The sequence below is a fragment of the Oncorhynchus masou genome, chromosome 23 (genome assembly GCF_036934945.1).
Source record: "Oncorhynchus masou masou isolate Uvic2021 chromosome 23, UVic_Omas_1.1, whole genome shotgun sequence".
In the NCBI taxonomy this organism is placed as follows: domain Eukaryota; kingdom Metazoa; phylum Chordata; class Actinopteri; order Salmoniformes; family Salmonidae; genus Oncorhynchus; species Oncorhynchus masou.
Genome location: NC_088234.1, coordinates 39,229,312 through 39,256,983, shown reverse-complemented (window position 1 = coordinate 39,256,983; position 27,672 = coordinate 39,229,312). Strand labels below are relative to the sequence as shown.

At 42.3% G+C, this 27,672-nt stretch overlaps 1 protein-coding gene across 3 annotated transcripts; it reads left to right on the top strand.

Annotated features, from left to right (window-relative positions):
• On the top strand, positions 1-27,672 carry LOC135510808 (suppressor of fused homolog). Of its 3 annotated transcripts, XM_064932057.1 has the most exons (13): positions 1-213; positions 5,213-5,395; positions 5,821-5,955; positions 10,321-10,457; positions 15,689-15,831; positions 15,970-16,055; positions 16,168-16,240; positions 16,397-16,553; positions 20,501-20,603; positions 21,118-21,252; positions 21,478-21,616; positions 21,706-21,774; positions 25,686-27,672. In XM_064932057.1, exons 2-13 carry the CDS (start codon positions 5,244-5,246, stop codon positions 25,773-25,775), a joined length of 1,419 nt encoding a protein of 472 aa, XP_064788129.1. In that variant the 5' UTR covers positions 1-213; positions 5,213-5,243; the 3' UTR covers positions 25,776-27,672. The 3 variants fall into 3 exon arrangements, with proteins under 3 accessions (XP_064788129.1, XP_064788130.1, XP_064788128.1); XM_064932058.1 differs by lacking the exon at positions 1-213 and having other exon boundaries at positions 5,009-5,395; positions 16,400-16,553; XM_064932056.1 differs by lacking the exon at positions 1-213 and having other exon boundaries at positions 5,009-5,395.

Below are 27,672 nucleotides of genomic sequence, written 5' to 3'. Positions count from 1 at the left end.
CATAGTTCATAGCGTTGTTTCTGGCATGTGTCTGGCACCGTCTCCTATCTTAATGTAAAGAACATATTCTTGGCATTCTGCCAAATAGTCTAAAGGAGGAGGTAACGGTGCCCCCCTGTCTTTACCAGGCACAGGCAGGAACCAAGGATTGTTTATGACACAAAAGACAAGATGCACAAAGTACTTGAGTGATAATAATGGTGAAATTGTAAGGTAAGCATTGTTTAACTTCTATATCAAATTGAAGTAAAGGAAATCAACACATAAAACCAGACACTTCATCATTTGAAACCCATTCTAGGTTGTACAATCCAATTAGTATGGTAATACTATCATCATAGGTTATACTTCTATTATTGGGAGTGCATTTATCAAAGACTGGAGACATGTTATCCTCTACCTGTAGATCCATCGGCGGTGTTGAACAGAACCCTAGACAACGTTACAGACAAAAACACTCAGCTCACAGAACTGGTTGCGGCATTCATTCACCTCTATCACACGTGAACTAGTCCCCTGACAGCTCTCGTTCACTCAATACTTTATACCTCAATTTCAATCCTCTTATTATCCATATTTTAATCTTGTTTTCCACATTTCAATCAGCTTAATATCCACATGTCACTCAATCGTATTATCCAATCAGCCTACTATTCAAATGTTGATCTTATCTTCCAAATTCCAATCTCAATAGTAATAATTTCAATCCATTTATGATCCAAATTTCAATCAGCTTAATGTCATATCTCACAATCACACAGCTTTCACATCCACATGCACTTAGTACTATTCCCAAACACACTCAGTAATCTCCCTCATTACCCCATGTGCATCTGCAAAGATTCTTGTCATTATTTGCTATGCACCATACGTATCTTGCTGTAAATATAAATAACACAACGTATTCAAAAACACCTTGTGTTATTTGTAGTGGCTGCAGACCACGATTATGTTTTTTAAAAATAAATGCCTACAGACAGCTGTCAGCGGGGCTTCCCATGGTACCGTTACGTCCTCGCTCAAGTCTTCATAAAACTAGTGAATAACCTTCTCTCTATAATACTATGATTACCTTTGTGTACGTTACTCACCTTGATTTGAGTTTTTATCTTATTTTTTTTATATTTTTTTTATACCGATTCATTTAAATTGACTTACTGAAATCAGTTGCCATCCCTCAATTGTTCGCAGATGATGCGTCTCCTCCTGGGCAGATAACAGAAAGGGTCTGGTCTGGGCGAGTCTCGTCGTCTTTTAGTCATACGGGAATTTCCCTCACGCTTAATAAAATGCACCACCGGTTTTCCTTGCAGAGGCTCACTTGAAAGCTCCGCAGGCAGAATCAATGATCCTGTTCATTGACGGCAAATTGTTGTGGAAATTCTTACACAGGGACACTACAAGTCAATCTTAAATGAATCATTGTTTATTGTCAGCGCGCTGGAGAGGTTCCAACCAACTTGATGCACCATAGTGAATGTCTGTCAGAAGCTGGTTACAGACACGTTACATAGGCATAGTTCATAGCGTTAGCAGAGCAATAGATCAACAAATTGGCCTAGATAATTGTTTGTACAGTTTGTCGACTTTGGTGTCTATTTCCAGGGGCGCAACTTTGGTTGTAACTTTTTTTTCATTTTTTTTTATCCGGTCGTATAAACATTCCAAACAGCCAAGCCATCCGCTCTGAGGCATCCGCATGGTCCTAAAGCACACCGTTGCCTCGTTTTGTATCACATTCAAATGCTAAAACTGGTATCGGCCATACCTACAACTAAAACTGGTATTGGTATCGGCCATACCAATGTGGAATGCGAATGGAGGAAGCCAGCCGTGGCCAACCACGTGCAGTCTGTGGAGGACCTGAACCCGGGAGAAGACTTCAACCCTCTGTCCCAAGAGCCCACAGAGGAACATTTTCAGTGGCTAAGGAACCGTCTCCAGGGCAGGTTCAGTGGAATGGCATGTCTCTTTGAACTTGAGCCAGAACAGTCACTACCCTCCCTGTCATCTCTATCTGTACTGGACATTATTTAAAAAACAAGGGCACCTGGGGCTTGCAGGGATCCTGGCTGGCATGGAGCGGCAGAAAGTTGGTGGAGCAGCAGGAAGCAATATGGCAGGCAACAGTTGGACAGTGCTCCAACCCCAACTAGCACGCCATGAGGAGAGGGAGGTTGACGGGCAGCAATTATGGAGCAGTGGCCAGGGCCACGTGCGTTATTCTGTCGCTGCTAAAAGAGGGTCCTCAGATCACAGTCGTTAGATGGGGTGTTGTCTGTAAAGTGGGGCACATATAACAAAGAGGATGGCATGAAGGTATCCTGCGCCTTGAGCGACGACGTCAAAGCTTGCGACAGGATGTGTAGTTCTGTATGATAGCCACTTTGTGGCTAATTAGCATTTCATATTGAGGGGGGGGGGGGTAATTACAGGCGAATATATTGATAAAAGTGACCTTGTCCAAGAGATTTACGTGATTATCGAAACATCACACCAGGGTAAGCATACACGAAACAATGATCTTACATGAAGTAGTTCTAAAATCCCCTGTGGAAAACAAATTATGCTGGAAAACTATTGGAAACATTTCCGGGTTTTACCGCCAGATTTTCTGAGTATTATGACTCATACTGTGGTACTCAAGTGCACACTAGGCAGACTTTTGCAACCCTGCCAAAACATACTACTGTGACAAATTTGATATTTAATTTTGCTTGTGACAAGCATTGATTGCAATGAGAGGTCAGATGGGTTGCTTGCAAATGGCCGGCATCATACCACACTGCATCCCACTGCTGCCATGCCTGTGAAGCTCCAGGGTCGGTCCTGGTCAATCCTAGGCTGGGAGACCAAATGCTGTTGGAAATGGTGTTGGAGAGCAAGTACGGGCCATGCTTCCCTCTGGTCTAAGGAAATCATAATGCCACAGGGCAGTAAAGGGCATATTGGCCTGCGTAGGGTGGTGTCTTTTAGATGGGATGTTAAAACGTGTGTCCTGACTCTCTGTAGTCCCAAAAGGAAATCCCAGATGGCATCCCTAGCTGCGTCCTCAGACAAGCTAGCTGTGTTTACAGACATATTCAATCTCTCCCTATCCCAGTCTGCTGTCCCCATATGCTTCAAGATGGCCACCATTGTTCCTGTACTCAAGAAAGCAAAGGAAACTGAACAAAATGACTATCGCCCCGTAGCACTCACTTCTATCACCTCTACCCTAGACCCACTTTAATTTGCCTACCGCCCCAATAGATCCATAGATGATGCAATCGCCATTACACTGCACACTGCCCTATCCCATTTGGACAAGAATACCTATGTAAGAATGCTGAACCCCACCCTGTGCAACTGGGTCCTGCACTTCCTGATGGACCGCCCCCAGGTGGTGAAGGTAGGAAACAACACCTCCAATTCGCCGATCCTCAACACTGGGGCCCCACAAGGGTGTGTGCTCAGCCCCCTCCTGTACTCCCTGTTCACCCATGACTGCATGGCCAAGCACGCCTCCAATTCAATCATCAAGTTTGCAGACGACACAACAGTAGTAGGCTTGATTACCAATAATGATGAGTCAGCATACAGGGAGGAGATGAGGGCTCTGGGAGTGTGGTGCCAGGGAAATAAACTCTCTCTCAATGTCAACAAAACAAAGGAGATGATTGTGGACTTCAGAAAATAGCAGAGGGAGCAACCCCCTATCCACATCGATGGGACCGCAGTGGAGAAGTTCCTCAGCGTACACATCACTGACAAACTGAAATGGTCCACCCACACAGACGGTGTGGTGAAGAAGGCGCAACAGCTGACAGGCTGAAGAAATTTGTCTTGGAACCTAAAACACTCCAACTTTTACAGATGCACAATCGAGAGCATCCTATCAGGCTGTATCACCACTTGGTATGGCAACTGCACCTACCGCAACCGCAGGGCTCTCCAGAGGGTGGTGCGGTCTGCCCAACGCATCGATTGGGGCAAACTACCTGCCCTCCAGGACACCTACAGCACTCGATGTCACAGGAAGGCCAAAAAGATCATCAAAGACAACAACCACCCAAGCCACTGCCTGTTCACCCTGCTATTATCCAGAAGGTGAGGTCGGTACAGGTGCCTCAAAGCTGGGACCGAGAGACTGAAAAACAGCTTCTATCTCAAGGCCATCAGACTGTTAAAAATCCATCACTAGCACATAGAAGCTGCTGCCAATATACATAGACTTGAAATCACTGGCCACACTAGTCACTTTAATATTTTTTACATATCTTGCATTACTCATCTCATATGTATACACTGTATTCTATTCTACTGTATGTTAGTCTATGCCGCTCTGACATTGCTCATCCATATATATTTATATATTCTTAATTTACATTCCTTTACTTACTTGTGTGTATTGGGGATATGTTGTGAAATTGTCAGATATTACTTGTTAAATATTACTGTACTGTCGAAACACAAGCATTTTGCTTCACCCACAATGACATCTGCTAAACAGGTGTATGTGACCAATAACATTTGATTTGAAGATCCTTTGGCACTTATCCTAAAAAGAGTAGTGTTAACCCTGGGGTACTGGCTAAATTACCAATCTATCCCTCATGCCATTGATGGCCACCTACTCAACTCCAGCTTCCAATTGGCTCATTCATTACTTTTCCTCCCACCTGTAACTCTTCCCCAGGTCTTTGCTTTAAAATATAATACTTATTTTCTCAGTCAATTTACATTGGAAATAACTCTGTATTGGAAACAAATATAATATGTGGCATAGGTGAGAAAATAACCGCAACTTAATACACACACAATATGATACATTTCAATATGATCAAAAACTGGGGATAGTTTTAAATCCATCAATCTTGCTCTTAAACAAGTTCTAACATATTGATTGACAATTATTTAGCCAAACACAACTCTGTATTTGGATCCGCCTATCAAAAACTGGCACTTTGATTGGATTGAGCAAATGTCACTCAAGCCGTTCCTCCCTTCCTTTCCACAGCTCCAACCAATGAGGAAAAGTTTTCATAGGTGGAGCGAGCAACAAGTCACGCAGTTGAGTAGGGCAAGGAATAGGGGGCCGATAGTAAAAAAATATATATTGGAAGCAATATCAACAAAAACAAAAAATACAGGGACTGTTTCATCAACCAACATTAAACCAAGGGATCCTTCCTTATCTTCGCGAAGAAAGTAATTTCTGTCGCCCTTTCAGGTATTACCACATTTAAAAAAAAAAAGCTGGGATGGACGAGGTGCGGCCTATCAACGGACCAGCAGCAGCCCCTGGGCTGGCGTCAATCTTCCCCCCGGGTCTGCAGGCAATCTACGGGGAATGCAGGCGCCTCTACCCCGACCAGGCCAACCCCTTACAAGTTACAGCCATTGTCAAATACTGGTGAGGAGATGGCTAACGACGTCTTATTGTGGAGACATTTCTTTGCAACAACGACGGATTCCTCGAAAGCTAGCTAGGCTAACTTGGATTGCAATGTTGTTAGTTACGTTAGCTAACATATGTTGAAAACGCTACGGTTAGTTACCAAGCTTGCAAGCCAGAGAGAACGTATGATTTGATGTGATTGCTCTTTATTGTTGCCGAAATTACCAGTGAGGAATGGGGCTGGAGAAATGTAACGTTAACCACTAAACGCCTACAGAGTTTGTAAACAAACAATGGTGTGTAAATCGCCTCATATTTTGGGTTGTGTGATAGTTGTCCTAAGCTGATCAGACATTAAATGAAATAATCAATGGTTATATAATTATTTAAAATAGGAGTAAATATTGCCGATCGCACTTATCAGTAGTGTGTCTCTACAGGTTAGGGGGTCCTGATCCATTGGACTACATCAGTATGTACCGTAACGTGGGCTGTGCAGCGCAGGATGTACAGGAGCACTGGCACTACATCAGCTTCGGACTCAGTGACCTGTATGGAGACAACAGAGTACATGAGTAAGTATAGTACTTCAGGTTAACGCACTATCAGACCAGGTTACTAAGAACACACACACACATGGTTTGTGCAGCTGCTGCTTACTCATTTTCACTCCTTTGTATCATCCTGCAGAATCAACATTGAGACACTAACACACTCTCCACTTGTATTTTTCTTGTTCCTCAGAAGCAGTTATGTCATGCCAACAGCTTTCACCCCCGTTTGTAGTGTTCTTGATTTGACTTGCCAGTGCTGAACAAGTTCATTTACACAACTTTCCCCAGGTCTAGAATGACCTCAGGAAAGTGGTGTAATTTAAATAAAGCCAGAGAGGATGATGCGTACTTTAGGCTACTTTGGTGAATTTGCGAGGCATACAAGATGAGATACATATTACCAAGACATATGCGTACCACAGTTCTTTCTGCCTGCCCCCTCTTTCTCTCTTGTGCTGGCAGCATCACATTAGTGGAAACCAAGACCGTTCTCTGGGGCCTGGTTTTCGGGGACAATTTAGTTAACCTTCACCTAATTCTCCTGACCTGCCAAGTTAATTATCCTACCCTGCTGCGTAAGTTCTCCTAACCTGCTACAAAAAGGCAATTCTGCAACTCAAAACTGGGAGACCTGTCCTCAGAATAGTCTTGGTTTCCAGTAATGCAATACAGCCTTACGCTGGTCCACCTGCTTTCTCTCGCTAATGATGCCGAGTGTGTGTTCAGTCTTCGGTCTATTGCGTTTAGAATTTCCTAGCCAATTCATTGATGATAGGCCCTGCTTTACTGAAGTTGCAAGACATTATAAAAGCCAAGAAATTCCGATCAAATCTAATTTGCATAATACATAACAAAAAAAATCTAAGATAGAGATATCTGTTTTTTTGCATGGGCTGTGTCTCAATCCAAAAAAAATCAGCATAAAAATAAATGTCCCTCTTTCAGAACCCTGTCTTTCAAAGATAATTTGTAAAAATCCAAATAACAGATCTTCATTATAAAGGGTTTAACCTCTTGAAACTCCCCATCCCGGATCCGGGATTGTGACTAAGCCTCAGGCTCATTAGCATAACGCAACGTTAACGATTTCTGAAAATCGCAAATAAAATTAAAATAATGCGTTTGCTCTCAAGCTTAGCCTTTTCTTAACAACACTGTCATCTCAGATTTTCAAAATATGCTTTTGAACCATAGAAATTGACTAATTTGTGTAAGAGTATGCAAAGCTAGCATAGCATTTTGTGTAGCATGTAGCACGCAACATTTTCACAAAAGCCAGATAACCAAATAAATAAAATCATTTACCTTTGAAGAGCTTCTGATGTTTTCAATGAGGAGACTCCCAGCCACATACCAAATGCGCAGTGTTTCCTGAAAGCGTCTGTGTGTAGGAGAAATCGTTCCGTTTTCTACATTGCGCCTGGCTAACGAACCGAAAATGCAGTCACCTACAACGTGAAACTTTTTCCGGATTAACTACATAATATCGACCGAAACATGGCAAACGTTGTTTGGAATCAATCCTCAAGGTGTTTTTTCACATATCTCTTCATTGACATGCAGTTCGTGGAAGCTTGCTTCTCTCTCTGTGCCCCATGGAAAAATACTGGCAGGTGACTTTTGCGCACCAATTTCGGCGCAGGACACCGGGCGGACACGTGGTAAATGTGGTCTCTTATGGTCAATCTTCCAACGATCTGCCTACAAATACGTCACAATGCTGCAGACACCTTGGGGAAACGACAGAAAGGGCAGACTCATTCCTCTTGCGTTCACAGCCATATAAGGAGATCATGAAAGACAGAGCCTCAAAAATCCTTGTCATTTCCTGGATGCCAAGTCATCTTGGTTTTGCCTGAAGCTCACGTTAAAGGGCACGCACAGAGAAGATATTTGTATTTCTGGACACGTCAGAGTGTTTTCTTTCGAACAGTAGCAATTATATGCATAGTCGAGCATCTTTTTGTGACAAAATATCTTGTTTAAAACGGGAACGTTTTTCTTCCAAAAATGAAATAGCGCCACCATAAGTGTAAGAGGTTAAACACTGTTTCCCATGCTTGTTCAATGAACCATAAACAATTCATGAACATGCACCTGTGGAACGGTCATTAAGACACTAACAGCTTACAGACGGTAGGCAATTAAGGTTACAGTTATGAAAACTTAGGACATTAAAGAGGTCTTTCTACTGACTCTGAAAAACACCAAAAGAAAGATTCCCAGGGTCCCTGCTCATCTGCTTGAACATGCCTTTGGCATGCTGCAATGAGGCATGAGGACTGCAGATGTGACCATGTCCATACTGTGAGACAGGGAGACAGGACATCGTCTGATCGTCTTTGCAGAGGCAGACCACGTGTAGCAACACCTGCACAGGATCGGTACATCTAAACATCACACCTGTTGGACAGGTACAGGATGGCAACAACAACTTCCCGAGTTACACCAGGAACGCACAATCCCTCCATCAGTGCTCAGACTGTCCGCAATAGGCTGAGAGAGGCTGGACTGAGGGCTTGTAGGCCTTTTGTAAGGCAGGTCTTCACCAGACATCACCGGAAACAATGTTGCCTATGGGCACAAACCCACCGTTGCTGGACCAGACAGGACTGGCAAAAAGTGCTCTTCGCTGATGAGTCGCGGTTTTGTCTCACCAGGGGTGATGGTCGGATTTATGTTTACCATCGACGGAATGAGCGTTTACACCGAGGCCTGTACTCTGGAGCGGGATCGATTTGGAGGTGGAGGGTCCGTCATGGTCTGGGACGGTGTGTCACAGCATCATCGGACTGAGCTTGTTGTCATTGCAGGCAATCTCAACGCTGTGCGTTACGGGAAAGACCTCCTCCCTCATGTGGTACCCTTCCTGCAGGCTCATCTTAACATGACCCTCCAGCATGACAATGCCACCAGCCATACTGCTCGTTCTGTGTGTGATTTCCTGCAAGACAGGAATGTCAGTGTTCTGCCATGGCCATCGAAGATCTCGGAGGGTGAGGGCTATGGCCGTTCCCCCCCAGAAATGTCCGGGAACTTGCAGGTGCCTTTGTGGAAGAGGGAGGGTAACATCTCACAGCAAGAACTGGCTAATCTGGTGCAGTCCATGAGGAGGAGATGCACTGCATTACTTATTGCAGCTGTTGGCCACACAAGATACTGACTGTTACTTTTGATTTCGTCCCCTTTGTTCAGGGACACATTATTCCATTTATGTTAGGCACATGTCTGTGGAACTTGTTCAGTTTATGTCTCAATTGTTGAATCTCGTTATGTTCATACAAATAGTTACACAATTGTTAAGTTTGCTGAAAATAAACGCAGTTGACAGTGAGAGGACGGCTCTTTTTCTGCCGCATTTCTAAGTTCTCATAACAAATTACCTTTTTATAGAGAGTAGTGAGACAGACAGTTGTGAGTCAGGCTGCAATGAAGGAGGCAAAGGACATGCACAGAGAAGCATTGAAGCAGGCAGAGAGACTAGGTTAGTGGTACCCAAACTTGAGGCCCCGGAGAGACTCTTTCATCTTATCAAACACATTAGTAACTTGTTTCTCTTCAAATGGTTATAGAATGCGATATTTTAAAATCAACTAAGGGCCTGTTACACTTCCATGTCATTGTGTTGGGACAGCCTGTGGCACTTAACATTTTGTGAAATATGAAGCCAATTTATATATAAAGACAATTTAATATTATTATAATGTACATTGAACAAAAATATAAACGCAACATGCAAAAAAAATTAAAGATTTTACTGAGTTACCGTTCATATAACTGATATCACTCATGTATGTAGTAAATAAGTAGTGAAACAAAACACGTATGATTGAGTAGATGAATCGCCTTCTGATGGCGAATAGAAACAATTGCATAATAGGAACTATACATATTGATGGTCCTTGAAAATAAATACTAGTGCTTGAAAAAGTCCTACGAACCCTGTAAAATGCACATGACTTGAGTTGATGCGCAAGGAATCAATTATTTTGGAGTAGACTCTTAACGTAGTGGTGAACAGTTGGAAAAAATGACAGAGGAAGGCAAATACTTTGAGGAGTTAAATGACAAGGAAATGCAAACTTTGTGCGGTGGAATTGATGTACAGTAATGGTAGTACAGGTGCAATGCTTAACTATTTGGAAGAGACCCAAACCATTGCTGGCAGCAGCACAGCTGCATTGTGAATTCATCTGTAATTTTATGAATATTCTTATAGTTTAAATGCTAAGACATTTTTTTCATTTGTCATATCCCTAGTGGAGTAATGCAGTTAAGCTAAAGGGAAGGCTAATCCTTATTGGGTTTGTGTTGTCATGGGTTGTTTGGACTCGTGATCAAATAACACTTGAATTAAGTGTGTGTATTCCATATGTGTATTGTCAGGTTTACAGGTCAGGAAGGCCCCAGTGGCTTTGGCTTTGAGCTGACGTTCAGGCTGAAGAGAGAGGTGGGAGAGACCGCACCCCCTACCTGGCCGGCTGAACTAATGCAGGGCCTGGCCCGCTACGTCTTCCAATCAGGTAAGAACCCAGGCTGTGTGTGTGTGTGTGTGTAGTGTGGAAGGGATTTAGTAATTGGAGTAAGGTTAGGAGATGGTAGTTATCTACCAATTATAAGCCAGGCGCTCGGACCGTTTTGTTACTCTCCACCACACACGGCACAGAGGGCTCCGCTACCTCCATATTGAGATTTTGCATGTGCATGTCAATATTTGTAACCTTATGTCACTCTACGTCAGTGACTTTTCGGCTAAGGAGAGCACTCCAGCTTCAAATTGGTTCTTTCAACCCCTTGCTTCTCCACCGCAACTTCTTCATGTAGCCTGTAAAAGAGAATGTGTTCTCAGTCAGCTTACCTGATAGAATAACGGCTAAAAGAAGAAGTAATTGCCGGGGACAAGTGGCCGGGTGACCTTTAATGCAGGCAAACTTAAATCCGTTTTACCTCATTTCTATCAGCATGTCACGTGCAACCAGAGGGGGAAAAAACTCTAGACCACCTTTACTCCACACACAGAGATGCATACAAAGCTCTCCCCCGCCCTCCATTTGGCAAATCTGACCATAATTCTATCCTGATTCCTGCTTACAAGCAAAACTAAAGCAGGAAGTACCAGTGACTCACTCTACAGAAGTGGTCAGATGACATGGATGCTACGCTACAGGACTGTTTTGCTAGCACAGACTGGAATATGTTCCGTTATTCATCCAAAGGCATTGAGTAGTATACCACCTCAGTCATCGGCTTCATCAATAAGTGCATTGACGATGTCGTCCCCTCAGTACATACCCCAACTCAGATGAACCATCAAACAGGCAAAAAGTCAATACAGGATTAAGATTGAATCCTACAACAACGGCTCTGACGCTCGTCGGATGTGACAGAGCTTGAAAACTATTACGGTCTAGAAAGGGAAACCCAGCCGCGAGCTGCCCAGTGACGCGAGCCTACCAGATGAGCTAAACGCCTTTTATGCTCGCTTCGAGGCAAGCAACACTGAAGCATGCATGAGAGCGCCAGCTGTTCCGGATGACTGAAAACGCTCTCGGTAGCTGATATGAGCAAGACCTTAAAACAGGTCAACATTCACAAAGCTGCGGGGCCAGACGGAATAACAGAACATGTGCTCAAAGCATGGACGGACCAACTGGCAACTGTCTTCACGGATATTTCAACCTCTCCCTGACCGAGTCGGTAATACCTACAAGTTTCAAGCAGACCACTATAGTCCCGGTGCCCAAGAAAGTCGGTAGCCATGAAGTGCTTTGAAAGGCTGGTCATGTCTCACATCAACAGCATCATCCCGGATACCCTAGACGCACTCCAATTCGCATACTGCCCCAACAGATTCACAGCTGATGTAATCTCAATCGCACTCCACACTGCCCTTTCCCACCTCAACAAAGGGAACACCTTTGTGAGAATTACATAGCTTACATAGAATTACAGCTCAGCTTTCAACACCATAGTGGCCATAAAGCTCATCACTAAGCTAAGGTCCCTGGGACTAAACACCTCCCTCTGCAACTGGATCCTGAACTTCCTGGCAGGCTGCCCCAGGTGGTAAGGGTAGGAAACAACACGTCTTCCACGCTGATCCTTAACACTGGGGCCCCTCCAGGGGTGTGTGCTTAGTCCCCTCCTGTACTCCTTGTTCACCCACGACTGCATTGCCAAACACGACTCCAACACCATCATTACGTTTGCTGACAACAAAAAAAATGGTGGGCCTGATCACCGGCAACAATGAGACAGCCTATAGGGAGGAGGTCAGAGACCTGGCAGTGTGGTTCTAAGACAACAACTTCTACCTCAATGTGAGCAAGGCAAAGGAGCTGATCGTGGACTACACCAGAAGGCGGGCCACACAGGCCCCCATTAACATCGATGGGGCTGTAGTGGAGCGGTCAAGATTTTCAAGTTCCTTGGTGTCCACATCACCAACAAACTATCATGGTCCAAACACACCAAGACAGTCGTGAAGAGGGCACGACAATACCTTTTCCCCCTCAGGAGACTGAAAAGATATGGCATGGGTCCCCAGATCCTCAAAAAGTTGCACTATCGAAAGCATCCTGACCGGTTGCATCACCACCTGGTATGGCAACTGCTCGGCATCTGACCATAAGGTGCTACAGTGGGTAGTGCGTAGGGACCAGTACATCACTGGGGCCAAGCTTCCTGTCATCTACGACAACATGTGGCTGAGGCCGCATTGCATTGAAACAACTAGCTCCTGCAAAGATGTTGGGAAATGCAAGATGTCTGGTGGCTAAAATGGTGAATATTCTCTGTTTCTTGGAATACCACCTGCAACTACACACCTATGTTTATTAGAGTTTCTTTCTTACGAATCGTGAGCGAAGAAAGTATCACCAAGTAAAGTTTAGTTGAAAAATTGCATCCAGCGCATTGTACTAGATAAAGTGTATGTTAGCATTCACATATCACCGTTAAGTTCCTCTGGGCTCTGGGGAAACTGAGGAAGTCTAATTTCCATTTCTCTCTCTGATGGGAGAAGTGTGTTTAAATGTTGTAATAGTTGAGAAACTTCCTCTCATCTTAATAGTATTTTCTTTACAGCTGTGAAATATGTTTCCCTCTTTTCTCTCAGACCTTTCTTGGTGATTGTGTGTGTGTGTGTGCCACTTCGCTAAGTCTTTCAAATCACTTAGCCATGCACAATGATTACTTTGTGGGGATTCCTCTGGCAGGATCTCTTGCTTACTCTCACTTTCTTGTTGGAAGGTGAACCTTCACCCCAGTCTGAGGTCCTGAGCACTCTGGAGCAAGTTTTCGTCAAGGGATCTCTCTGTACTTTGCTCCGTTCATCTTTGCCTCGATCCCATCTGATCTCCCTGTCACTGAAAAACATCCCCACAGCATGATGCTGCCACCAACATGCTTCACCGTAGGGATGGTGTCAGGTTTCCTCTATATGTGACGCTTGGCATTCAGGCCAACGATTTCAATCTTGGTGTCCTCAGAGCAGCGAATCTTATTTCTCATGGTCTGAGAGTCGTTTCGGTGCCTTTTGGCAAATTCCAAGCAGGTTGTCATGTGCCTTTTACTGAGGAGTTGCTTCCATCAAGTGCCGCAGAAATGGTTCTCTCATCTCCACAGATGAACTCTAGAGCTCTAAGAGTGACCATCAGGTTCTTGATTACCTCCCTGACCAAGGCCCTTCTCCACCGATTGCTCAGTTTGGCGGTTGGTGGTTCCAAACTTCTTCCATTTAAGAATGGAGGCCACTGTGTTCTTGGGGACCTTGAATGCTGCAGACATTTAAAAAAAAAAATACATTTTCCAGTTGTAGAAACATCTCAAGGATGATCAGTGGAAACAGGATGCACCGGAGCTCAATTTCGAGTCTCATAGAAAATGGTCTGAATACTTATGTAAATAAGGTATTTCTGTTTTTTTGTAAACATTTCTAAAAACCTGTTTTTGCTTTCTCATTATGCAGTATTGTGTGTATATTGATGAGGGGAAACAAATATTTAACCTCTCAAGGGTAGGGGGCAGCATTTGGAATTTTGAATGAAAAGCATGCCCAAATTAAACGGCCTGCTACTCAGGCCCAGAAGATATGATATGCATATAACTTGTAGATTTGGATAGAAAACACTCTAAAGTTTCCAAAACTGTTAAAATTGTCTGTGAGTATAACAGAACTGATTTAGCAGGTGAAAACCTGAGAAAAATCCATTCGGGAAGTAGTTTTGAAGTTTTCTATTCAATGCCATTACAGTATCCATTGACTTAGTACTCCATTTGCAGCTCCTATGCCTTCCACTAGATGTGAACAGTCTTTAGAAATTGTTTCAGGCTTGTATTCTTATAAATGAGGGAGTAAGACCAGTCTGAACGAGTGGACCCAAACGTGACGCAGAGTTTTTTTTCAGGTGCATGTGCATTTCTTGTTTACCTTTTTATATTGACGACGTTATTGTCCGGTTGAAATATTATAGACAATTTAGGCTAAAAACAACCTGAGGATTGAATATAAACATCGTTTGACATGTTTCTATGAACTTTACGGATATAATTTAGATTTTTTTGTCTGATTGTTTTGACTGAGTTTGAGCCTGTGGATTACTGAAGAAAACACGCTAACAAAATGGAGGTTTTTGGATATAAAAGAGACTTCATCGAACAAAAGGAACATTTATTGAGTAAATGAATGACTTCTGAATACCACCATATGAAGATCATCAAAGTTAAGGGATTAATTTTATCTCTATTTCTGAGTTTTGTATAGCTTTGTCAACTGGCTATGTTCTGGGCTAGGTATGCTTTCACCGAAAAGCATTTTATAAATATGACACTGTGGTTGGTTTAACAAGAAGTTAATCTTTAAACCTAAGTAAAATATGTTTTGTTTTCTGAATTTTTATAATGAGCATTTCTGTAATTGAATTTGGCGCTCTGCAACCTCACTGGATGTTGGCCAGATGGATGGCTAGCGTCCCACACCCTAGAGAAGTTAATACATTTGAGAATACGGCTGTAATGTAACAATGTGACTTGTTTTAGGAAACTATGCGTATGTCGCGCGTCTACATCACAGGAGAGCCATTTGAACGACAACTTTTTTATTTTATCAAAATACGTTTTTTGGCAGATGCCTTCTGGAACATGAAGTCCCATGTGTCTTCTTATGGCTGCCATCCCGTTAATAACAAATGTGTATGTCATCTGTAAATACAAATAAAATTGTTAAATTATGAGCCTAGTTGGTTTAGCCATGGGAGAAGACAGCAACCTTCCCGCTAGCCATGATTGGCGGAGATGAGTGGACTGGACATGCCGAGAGATGAGTTTGGATGTATGTATGTAGCACGCTTCTGTCTAACATGAGCTGGTCGTTATGTGTAGGTAATCCTTTTTAAAAAGCAGAATAACTTTCCCATTGTTCCTCAAATGTTTTATATGATATGCCATGTTCTAGCTCTCAGTCTCTACTTTTATCCAATGTTAAAAGTTTTTAAAATGTTGTACATAAGACCGACTCGAGCCGGTCAGTCACAAATCTGGAAAAAGTAAAGGGGTCTGGATACTTTCCGAATGCGCTGTATACATACACTCCCTTTTTCCTCGCTTTTTCTCCTATCATTCTTACCGTCACTCTTTTCTTTCAGTCTGATGGTCTTTTCTCATTTGCTGTTTGACTGGTGATGAGAACTGTAACGTATTTTCCAATATATTACAGAGTGGTCTTTCACATCCATGTCTCTCCTCTTTCCTGTAGAAAACACATTTTGCAGTGGAGACCACATATCGTGGCACAGTCCCCTGGACAACAGTGAGTCTCGTATCCAACACATGCTGCTCACTGAGGACCCCCAGATATCGCCGGTCCACACACCCTTTGGCCTGGTCAACTTCTTGCAGGTGAGCTAATCTCGCTCCAGGCTCTCCGGCCTACCCCCTCAACTCCCTCCATTGAGTCTATAATAGCCTTCTGTGTGTTCTTTTACCCTCTTTCTTTTTTTTTTTTCTCGGTGTGTTAACTCTCTTTCCTTTCTGTAGATTGTGGGTGTGTGTACAGAAGAGTTGCAGGCGGCCCAACAGTGGAACGGCCAGGGAATACTGGAGCTTCTCCGAGGGGTCCATGTGTGAGTTTGAAATATGAGATACCTCCCTGCCAGCCGACCAGTCTTATTTCACATTAACCCAGTGTGACCGAGTTGATGATTCTCTTTTCTCCTCTATGCTGTCTGTGTTCAGTGCCGGAGGACCCTGGTTGATAACTGACATGAGGAGAGGAGAGACCATGTTTGACATCGACCCGCATTTACAAGTAAGGCTTTGATTAGTTACTTTGTGTGTTAATTCAAATTGTATTTTCATTCTAACAGTGCCACCTGCTGGTTCAGTCCACACAATGTGTTTGAGTGTGCGTTAATGTGTGTATGGGCTAGTGTTAATGTTTGCGTGTGCGTTTGCTCATCCTAAGCAGGAGCGTGTGGACCAGGGTATAGAGACAGAGGGATCCAACCTGAGTGGCGTGAGCGCAAAGTGTGTGTGGGACGACCTCAGCCGACCGTCCGAGGATGAAGAGGACAGCCGCTCCATCTGTATAGGATCTCAGCCACGAAGACTGTCGGAGAAAGGTAACACGCACACCTCTAACTTATATCCCTAGACAATTCTAATGGGCCCTCATAGATCTGACCTGGACTGTGTTCAATAGGCACCAACATTTTTATTTATTTTTTAAAACAGGGAGGGACTATCTGGACTTGTCCAACAAGAACGGCTCATATTTGTTTTCTGTTGCAGAACTATATACATGCTTACATACATGCATTTGAAGTCGGAAGTTTACACCTTAGCTAAATACGCTTAAACTCAGTTTTTCACAATTCCTGACATTTAGTCCTAATAAAAATTCCCTTTCTTAGGTCAGTTAGGATCACATTTAACATTACATTTAAGTCATTTAGCAGACGCTCTTATCCAGAGCGACTTACAAATTGGTGAATTCACCTTCTGACATCCAGTGGAGCAGCCACTTTACAATAGTGCATCTAAATCATTAAGGGGGGGGGTGAGAAGGATAACTTATCCTATCCTAGGTATTCCTTGAAGAGGTGGGGTTTCAGGTGTCTCCGGAAGGTGGTGATTGACTCCGCTGTCCTGGCGTCGTGAGGGAGTTTGTTCCACCATTGGGGGGCTAGAGCAGCGAACAGTTTTGACTGGGCTGAGCGGGAACTGTACTTCCTCAATGGTAGGGAGGCGAGCAGGCCAGAGGTGGATGAACGCAGTGCCCTTGCTTGGGTGTAGGGCCTGATCAGAGCCTGGAGGTACTGCGGTGCCGTTCCCCTCACAGCTCCGTAGGCAAGCACCATGGTCTTGTAGCAGATGCGAGCTTCAACTGGAAGCCAGTGGAGAGAGCGGAGGAGCGGGGTGACGTGAGAGAACTTGGGAAGGTTGAACACCAGACGGGCTGCGGCGTTCTGGATGAGTTGTAGGGGTTTAATGGCACAGGCAGGGAGCCCAGCCAACAGCGAGTTGCAGTAATCCAGACGGGAGATGACAAGTGCCTGGATTAGGACCTGCGCCGCTTCCTGTGTGAGGCAGGGTCGTACTCTGCGGATGTTGTAGAGCATGAACCTACAGGAACGGATCACCACTTTATTTAAAGAATGTGAAATGTCAGAATGATTTATTTCAGCTTTTGTTTCTTTCATCACATTCCCAGTGGGTCAGAAGTTTGCATACACTCAATTAGTATTTGGTAGCATTGCCTTTAAATTGTTTAACTTGGGTCAAATGTTTTGGGGAGCCTTTCACAAGTGTACCACAATAAGTTGGGTGAATTCTGGCCCATTCCTCTTGACAGAGCTGGTGCAACTGAGTCAGGTTTGTAAGCCTCCTTGCTCGCACATGCTTTTTCAGTTCTGCCCACAAATTTTCTATGGGATTGAGGTCTGGGCTTGGTGATGGCCACTCTAATACCTTGACTTTGTTGTCCTTAAGCTCTCTAGGGTATGTGGGACGCTAGCATCCCATCTGGCCAACATCCAGTGAGATTGCAGAGCGCAAATTCAAATACAGAAATACTCATTTTAAAAATTCAGAAAAGATACAACTATTTTACATAGGTTTAAAGATTAGCTTCTTGTGAATCCAACCACGGTGTCAGATTTCAAAAATGCTTTATGGCAAAAGCATACCTTACAATTATTTGAGAACATAGCCCAGCAGACACATCATTACAAACAGTAACCAGCCAAGAAGAAGAGTTACACAAGTCAGAAATAGAGAAATGAATAACTTACCTTTGATCTTCATATGGTTGCACTCAGACATTCATTTATTCAACAAATGTTCCTTTTGTTCGATAAAGTTTCTCTTTATATCCAAAAACCTCAGTTTTGTTTGCACGTTTTCTTCAGTAATCCACAGGCTTAAAGCAGTCACAACAGGCAGACAAACAATCCAAATTGTATCCGTAAAGTTTGTAGAAACATTTCAAACGATGTTTATATTCAATCCTCAGGTTGTTTTTAGCCTAAATAATCGATAGTATTTCAACCGGACAATAACGTTGTCAATATAAAAGGTAAACAGGAAAGGCATTCTCTCGGTCGCACGCATGAAAAAGCTCAGTTCTATTTTTTGTTTCATCAGACCAGAGGACATTTCTCCAAAAGTACGATCTTTGTCACCATGTGCAATTGTAAACTGTAGTCTGGCTTTTTTATGGCGGTTTTGGAGCAGTGGCTTCTTCCTTGCTGAGCGGCCTTTCAGGTTATGTCGATATAGGACTCGTTTTTGGGTGGATATAGATACTTTTCTACCTGTTTCCTCCAGCATCTTCACAAGGTCCTTTGCTGTTGTTCAGGAATTGATCTGCACTTTTCGCACTAAAGTACGTTCATCACTAGTAGATAGAACGTGTCTCCTTCCTGAGCGGTATGAATGCTGCGTGGTCCCATGGTGTTTATTCTTGCGTACTGTTTGTACAGATGAATGTGGTATCTTCAGGCGTTTGGAAATTGCTCCCAAGGATGAACCAGATGTGTGGAGGTCTACAATTGTTTTTCTGAGGTCTTGGCTGGTTCCTTTTGATTTTCCCATGATGTCAAGCAAAGAGACACTGAGTTTGAAGGTAGGCCTTGAAATGCATCTACAAGTACACCTCCAATTGACTCAAATTATGTCAATTAGCCTATCAGAAGTTTCTAAAGCCATGACACAATTTTCTGGAATTTTCCAAGCTGTTTAAAGGCATAGTTAAGTTAGTGTATGTAGACTTCTGACCCACTGGAATTGTGACACAGTTAATTAATAAGTGAAATAATCTGTCTGTTAACAAGACATTTGTGGAGTGGTTGAAAAACAAGTTTTATCGACTCCAACCTAAGTGTATGTAAACTTCCGACTTCAACTGAACATGCATACATACAGTGCCAGTCAAACGTTTGGACACACCTACTCAATCAATGTTTTTTCTTCAGTTTTACTATTTTCTACATTGTAGAATAATAGTGAGAAATCAAAACTATGAAATGATACATATGGAAACATGTAGTAACCCAAAAAGTATTAAACATGTCAAAATATATTTGAAGTAGCCACCCTTTTCCATGATGACAGCTTTGCACACACCTATTCAGACCATTTGCTATTAGACTCAATTGAGCTCGGGTGCATCCTGTTTCTATTGATAATCCTTGACTTTTTACTATTTTCTACATTGTAGAATAAAAGTGAAGACATCAAAACTATGAAATAACACATATGTAATCATGTAGTAACCAAAAAAGTGTTAAACAAATCAAAATATATTTTTGATTCTTCAAAGTAGCCACCCTTTGCCTAAAGGCCAAGAGTGTGCAAAGCTGTCATCATCTCAACCAGCTTCACCTGGAATGCTTTTCCAACAGTCTTGAAGGATTTCCAACATATGCTGAGCACTTGTTGGCTGCTTTTCCTTCACTCTGGAGTCCAACTCATCCCAAACCATCTCAATTGGTTTGAGGTCAGGTGATTGTAGAGACCAGGTCATCTGATGCAGCACTCCATCGCTCTCCTTGGTCAAATAGCCCTTACGCAGCCTGGAGGTGTGATAGTCCCATTAAGCGCAAACCAGATAGGATGTCATATCACTGCAGAATGCTGCGTTAGCTATACTGGTTAAGTGTGCCTTAAATTCTAAATAAATCACTGACAGTGTCACCAGCAAAGAACCCCCACACCATCACTCCTCCATGCTTCACGGTGGGAACCACACATGCAAAGATCCACCGTTCACCTACTCTGCGTCTCACAAAGACACGGCGGTTGGAACCAAAAATCTCAAATTTGCACTCATCAGACCAAAGGACAGATTTACACCAGTCTAATGTCCATTGCTTGTGTTTCCTGGCCCAAGCAAGTCTAGTCTTCTTTTTATTGGTGTCCTTTAGTAGTGGTTTCTTTGCAGCAAATCTATTGGTCCACTACCCCGATAATTGTAAGCAATATTGTGATTTTAAGTCCTTGCGGCGTGATTTTGTGTCCTAATGTTACTGTATGTCCAAAAACTAACCCAATGGGTTGTCCACTGCAGATACAGAGCAGATCAGAGAAGCCCTGAGGAAAGGACTGGAGTTCAACACCAAAGCAGCACTACCCCCTATCAACTCACAGAAACAAGGACACGACAGGCCTCAGTGAGTACATACCCACACAGTGCAGCTGCTGTTCACTCTCTTTCCCACTCTAAATGTTCATTCTCAGTCAGCATTGAGGCACACACACCCCACTCTTGTTTTTCTCTTTCCTCTCAAGCGGTGATGTGACATCAACAGCTTTTGCCCCCTCCTTTGTTGTGTTCTCTAGAGTAGACTATACACATGCATGTACCACCCCATAACCCAGCAAGAGACCGCGCCATGAGACCCAAGTGTGTACACAGTATTGGGACATTGAACAACACATGATAGGTGTGTGAAATTGTATGTGGTAGAATTCTCCCCCTGGTTTCTCCGTAGACAAACAATGGCCATAAGCAGCGCCAGCAGTATCACAGGTAAGAGAAGGACGAGATAAGTGCTTATGCACTTGTCCAGTTCCATAGCAAACTCATTCACACATTTTATAGGGAGCTACACGCCACCATCGGACTTGTTTCCCCTGAACGTAAGGGGTCATTTAAATCTCTTTCTGACTCCCCTCTTTCTCTAGAAGTCGTAAGGACAGTCTGGAGAGTGAGAGTTCGGCGGCCATCATTCCTCACGAGCTTGTTCGTACCAGACAACTGGAAAGTGTTCATCTGAAATTCAACCAGGAGTCAGGAACACTGCTGCCTCTCTGTCTCAGGTACACACACACACACACACACTGGAGTTGGGGGTGAGCCTGGGTCTTCCCACATACATACAGATTACATTAAAACGATACCCTGGTCATCTGAGCCCTTTGTGTGTGAAAGCGGGATGGAGGGAGATGGAGGGTGAGAAGAAGCAGGCTCTCCAATCCAGCAGACTTCTTACATCCAGTATGTATTCAGTGATGTTTAATGTGCTGGTCATCTTCTCTGCTTAGGGGTCGTTTGCTCCATGGGAGACACTTCACCTATAAGAGTATTAATGGAGACACGGCCATCACCTTCGTATCCACTGGAGTAGAGGGGGCCTTTGCTACTGAGGAACACCCATACGCCGCACATGGACCCTGGCTACAGGTAAACACACACACTGGCTCCTGGTACACACACACTGCTTCAAGTGCATACTTGTTGCATGTACTTATGTTACCACATCTCCTCCTCAGATATTGCTGACTGAGGAGTTTGTTGAACAGATGCTTGGAGACCTATCGGAGCTCAACACTCGAGAGGAGGTGAGGGGAAACACCTTTTACCATTCTTTACAGGTTTAATATAAAGAATGGAGTGGCTGCGGATCTGAGTCCTCTGGAACCCTCTTCATGACAGCTGACGGTAGTACGAAGCTTCTGCGCATGTGTGGCATTCTCTATTTTACGCACACTCTGCTCTACTCGTTCGGCAGCTCAGAGAACAGGCTGTGTGATGAGTTGAGAATGGTGTTCGTTTAATAAAGTTAGATCAAAGCTGAATCAATGTCGCCGAGATCAATGATAGTATTCCACACAAGAGAATATAATCCCATATAACATTACTGTAAGACAAAAACACCACATTTTCTTAGGAGATTTATGGATTGTGCGAGTGGTTGCATTTTTCTTTAATGTGGCCAAAATTCAACTGTGCACGACTGTAGGCAAAATACAGTGCCTTCAGAAAGTATTCATACCCCTTGACTTATTCCACATTTTGTTGTTACAGCCTGGATTCAAAATGTATTACATCTATCTGCACACAATACCCTACAATGACACAGTGAAAACGTGTTTTTAGAAACTAAAGCAAATGTATTGATAAAGCACCTTTTGCAGTGATTACAGCTGTGAGTCTTTCTAGTAAGTCTCTTAAGCGTTTTCCACATCTGGATTCTGCAACATCTGCCCAATTTTTATTATTTTCAAATTCTTGAAGCTCTGTCAAATTGGTTGTTGATCATAGCTAGAAAGACATTTTCAGGTCTTGCCATAGATTTTCAAACAGTTTTAGTCAAAACTGTAAGTGGCCACTCAGGAATATTTGCTGTCTTCTTGGTAAGCAACTTGAGTGTAGATTTGAACCTTGTGTGTTAGGTTATTGTCCTGCTGAAAGGTAAATCGATCTCCTGGTGACTTGTGGAAAGTAGATTGAACAATGTTTTCCTCTAGGATTTTGTCTGTGCTTAGCTCCATTTCGTTTCTTTCTTATCCTAAAAAAACTCCCAGTCCTTAACATGACACAGCCACCACTATGCTTGAAAATATGGAATGTGGTACTCAGAAATGTGTTGTATTGGATTTGTGCCAAACATAACACTTATTGTTCAGGACAAAAGTCAATTTCTTTGCCACATTTTTTTGCAGTATTACTTTAGTGCCTTGTTGCAAACAGGATGCCTGTTTTGGAATATTTGTATTCTGTACAGGCTTCCTTCTTTTCACTCTGTCAATTACGTTAGTATTGTGGAGTAACTACAATGTTGTTGATCCATCCTCAATTTTCTCCTATTGTAGCCAATAAAAGGTTTTAAAGTCACCATTGGCCTCATGGTGAAATCCCTGGGCGGTTTCCTTCCTCTCAGGCAACTGAGTTAGAAAGTATGCCTTTACCTTTGTAGTCACTGGGTGTAATGATATACCATACAAAGTGTCATTAACACCATTAATTACACTTTGGTGTAATTAACACCAGCACCAAGGGATATTCATTTTTTTTTACCCATCTACCAATAGGTGCTCTTTGCAAGGCATTGGAAAATCTCCCTGGTTATTGTGGTTGAATCTGTTTGAAATTCACTGCTGGACTGAGGGATGGTAACAGTTATCTGTATGTGTGGGGTACAGAGATGAGGTAGTCATTCTAAGATCATATTAAACACTATTATTGCACACAGAGTGAGTCTATGCAATGTATTATGTGACATGTTAAGCACATTTTTACTCCTGAACTTACTTAGTCTTGCCATAACAAATGAGTTGAATAATTATTGACTCAAGACATTTAAGTTTTTCATTTTTTATTAATTTGTGAACATTTCTGAAAACATAATTCCACTTTGACATTATGGGATATTGTGTGTAGGCCAGTGACGACAAAACATTTTTTTTTTTTCTATTTCATCCATTTTAAATTTAGGCTGTAACACAACAAAATATTGAAAGACTCAAGGGTTGTGAATACTTTCTGAAGGCACTGTATGTGCTTTGATTGAAACAACACAGGTATTCTAGCCCCCTTGACTTTTTCCACATTTTGTTACGTTACCGCCTTCGAAAATGGCTTAAATTATAAATTTTTCCTCATCAATCTACACACAATACCCCATAATAACAAAGCGAAAACAGCTTTTCAGAAATTTTTGCAAATGTATAACAATTAAAAAACTACCTTATTTTACATAAGTATTCAGACCATTTGCTATTAGACTCAATTGAGCTCGGGTGCATCCTGTTTCTATTGATAATCCTTGACGTTTTACTATTTTCTACATTGTAGAATAAAAGTGAAGACATCAAAACTATGAAATAGCACATGGAATTATGTAGTTACCAAAAAAGTGTTCAATATAAAATATATTTTGATTTGTTTTTGATTCTTCAAAGTAGCCACCCTTTGCCTTGATGACAGCTTTGCACACTCTTGGCAATCTCTCAACCAGCTTCACCTGGAATGCTTATCCAAATGTCTTGAAGGAGTTTCCACATATGCTGAGCACTTGTTGGCTGCTTTTCCATCACTCTGTGGTCCAATTCACACCAAACCATCTCAATTGGGTTAAGGTCAGGTGGTTGTGGAGGCCAGGTCATCTGATGCAGCACTCCATCAATCTCCTTGGTCAAATAGCCCTTACAAAGACATGGCGGTTGGAACCAAAAATCTAGAATTTGCACTCATCAGACCAAAGGACAGATTTCCACCTGTCTAATGTCCATTGCTTGTGTTTCTTGGCCCAAGCACGTCTCTTCTTTTTATTGGTGGCCTTTAGTAGTGGTTTCTTTGCAGCAAATTGACCATGAAGGCCTGATCCACTCCTCTGAACAGTTGATGTTGAGATGTGTCTGTTACTTGAACTTTGAAGCATTTATTTGGGCTGCAATTTCTGAGGCTGGTAACTCTAATGAACTAATCCACTGCGGCAGAGGTAACTCAGTGTCTTCCTTTCCTGTGGCGGTCCACATGAGAGCCAGTTTCATAATTGCGCTTGATGGTTTTTGCGACTGCACTTGAAGAAACTTTCAAAGTTCTTGAAATTTCCCAGATTGAATTCCAGATAAATTCCACAAATGTAACTTTTAACAAAGCACACCTGTTAATTGAAATGCATTCCAGGTGACTACCTCATGAAGCTGTTTGAGAGAATGCCAAGTGTGCAAAGCTGTCATCTAGTCAAAGGGTGGCTACTTTGAGGAATCTCAAATATTAAATATATTTTGATTTGTTTTACACTTTTTGTGTTATTTCATAGTTTTGATGTCTTCACTATAATTCTACAGTGTACAAAATAGTAAAAATAAAGAAAAACCCTGGAATGAGTAGGTGTGTCCAAACTTTTGACTGGTACTGTATATACATTTGCTAACATTTCTAGGAACCTGTTTTGCTATGTCATTATGGGATATTGTGATTAGATTGAGGGAAAATAACCTATTTAATATATTTTTGAATAAGGGTGTAACATAACTAAATGTTGAAAAAGTCAAGGTCCTGAATTCTTACTGAATGCACTATAATTCAAATCAACACTCATAAATGCATATTTCCATGAAACTGATTTGAGGTCAAAAGGTTGGTATGCAGATGCTGCATGGACGTTTCACCGGTAAAACTTGAAGAATTATCACTCACGGGTGACGGTGAAAAATGTGAAGGGAGGGTGACCATGAAAATGTGTGCATAAAGTATAGGTAAAGAAATGCATTCGCCGAATGTGATTAGGATCTCTGGCTCTGGGGACGGCTTCCAGGGGGGACTACCTATGTTTCTGCATCCTCGGCCTATAAAGTATTACGGTTGGGAAATGACAAAAGTTTCTAGATTTTTCAGAAATCCTGGTTTGAGGATTACAGTAATAAGCAGGCAAGGGGGAAAAAACCTACAGAGTTTCCAGAATTGTAACTTTGTTTTGTGTCTGTCATTAAATGTTTTTCTCCTGTTTGATTCCTCCTTCCAGACCAAGTTACCGAAGGAATATAGCTGGCCAGAGAAGAAACTGAAGATCTCGGTCCTGCCTGACTCTGTGTTTGACAACCCTCTGCAGTGAGACTGGGATCCACTCCTCTTTTCAGAGTACTCTGGACCTCCTTACACAGTCAGTTCCCATGGATGGACTTATTCACCCAGCCTTTAAATGGGTCATGTTCATTAGGACAAATTGTAGCAGAAGTGTTTTGCAGCAGAATATGAAAACTTTTTTTTTTTTTTTTTTTTTGGACAAGTTCAGATAGTAGCTCTGGTAACACACACGTTTCGGATATTTATCTCTCATTTTGTGCCTACAGAGCACAACCATGCTTTTTTCCAAGGGCTCTGGTCTGCCTTGTAAACCCAGGGCGAGAGAACCTGACCCAGCTACTGCAGGATGTCTATCACAGGATGTCTATCACATCTTCCTTTGACTGTAGACTGCCTTCTCTTATCTACCCACCTTTTTCTACTGGGTTTTTCAAACCTTTAGAAACATCTGGAAATGTTCTGGAAACCTGTTTCTCCAAATAGCTGCCTTGTTAGATGAGACGTGGTTGACATGCCTTGTGAATGGGTCAAATGTCTAATTATAAAGAGACATCCACTAGACTCGATAAGTTTGTAACACAAGCAAAGATGCAGGGTCAGTTGATTTAGTTCAAACATATGTTTGTTTTTTTAGTGGAATTTTGTTTATTTCAATGTTTTCATGAATGTCGCTAATTATAACTGGTGAGGTAAAAATAATGAAAAACTATACCAAATCTATTAATTTTTAAATGTTGATCATCTCTCCCTGCCATTATCATTCACCTGATGAGATCTTATTTTTATTTTGCCATATTTTGGCAAGGAAAGTTTGAAGACCCCTGCCGACTCTGTTAAAATCAATCAAACCACATAATCCTCTCATTCTATTGTGTGTCTGTCAAATCTTAGTTGTCCCTCTTTGCCAAGAGAGCCCAATTATTTTATCTAGTAATATTTTCTGTGTGATTTGTTTCCCCTTCATTTGATTTTTAGATCAAGATTACCCTATTCTGTAACTTGCTCATGAAATGTATCTCCTGAAGCTCTACAATGACTTAACTACTATCAGTGGAAAGATTGTGTTTGTACGAGTTTTTATAAGGGCTGAGAGAGAGTGAAATGTGGGAGAGCGTATCAGAGAACGTCCCATGTGGCCACACAAAGTTAATCAGCGAGAAAGTTAGACCAACAGTTACTGTCGTGTGTTTCTTGTCCTTTTAATTGAATCAGAGTTGATCGAACTCGCACTAATTCCTCCCATCTCTGTGTTTTGCTTTTTTAGGAGGCCAATAGAACTTGTCAAACCCGTGGTCGACTCCACGTTTCTGATCAATACTTTATTGGAAACTCATTCTTTAGTTTTGATACCAAAGCCAAAACTTGTGATACTTTGTCCTTTATCGCTGTCACAATGCGTGTGCTCAACTGTTACGTTAATGTATTGTGTTCTCGTGGATTGACTCTCGCCACCGTTTCAGTCCACCGGGGCTTTAATATTTAGACTCCGTGTATCGTCTAGACTCTCCACTGCCTATCGCTCCTGTGTTTTAATGTACATTGGTTTCGATCAAGGACCTCGGTCTTCATACACATACGGCATCCCAGATGTCTCTTAATGCCATGACTGCATTCCATAGCTAGGTAGTCCAGAACAGGAGCTAAGTAACTCTTCTCTTTCTACAGTGGCCTCCTGTTCGCCATATGTATTTTACTGTGTCTTTCTGGTTTTATTCCCAGGTGAAAATGTAAAAGAGCTTTTATTAGGGCATTTTTGAAAGGTGAGTTTTGTAGTACTGTTATTTTATGAGTGAATGAATTACTTCACTGCCTGTTTCTATGTAATCACAAGTGCATTAAACAAGTGTACATTCAAGTCAGTGTTTTTTGGTCTAATGGTCTATTGACGTACTAAAGTGTAAATAAATGAAAGACATGCTCTGGGA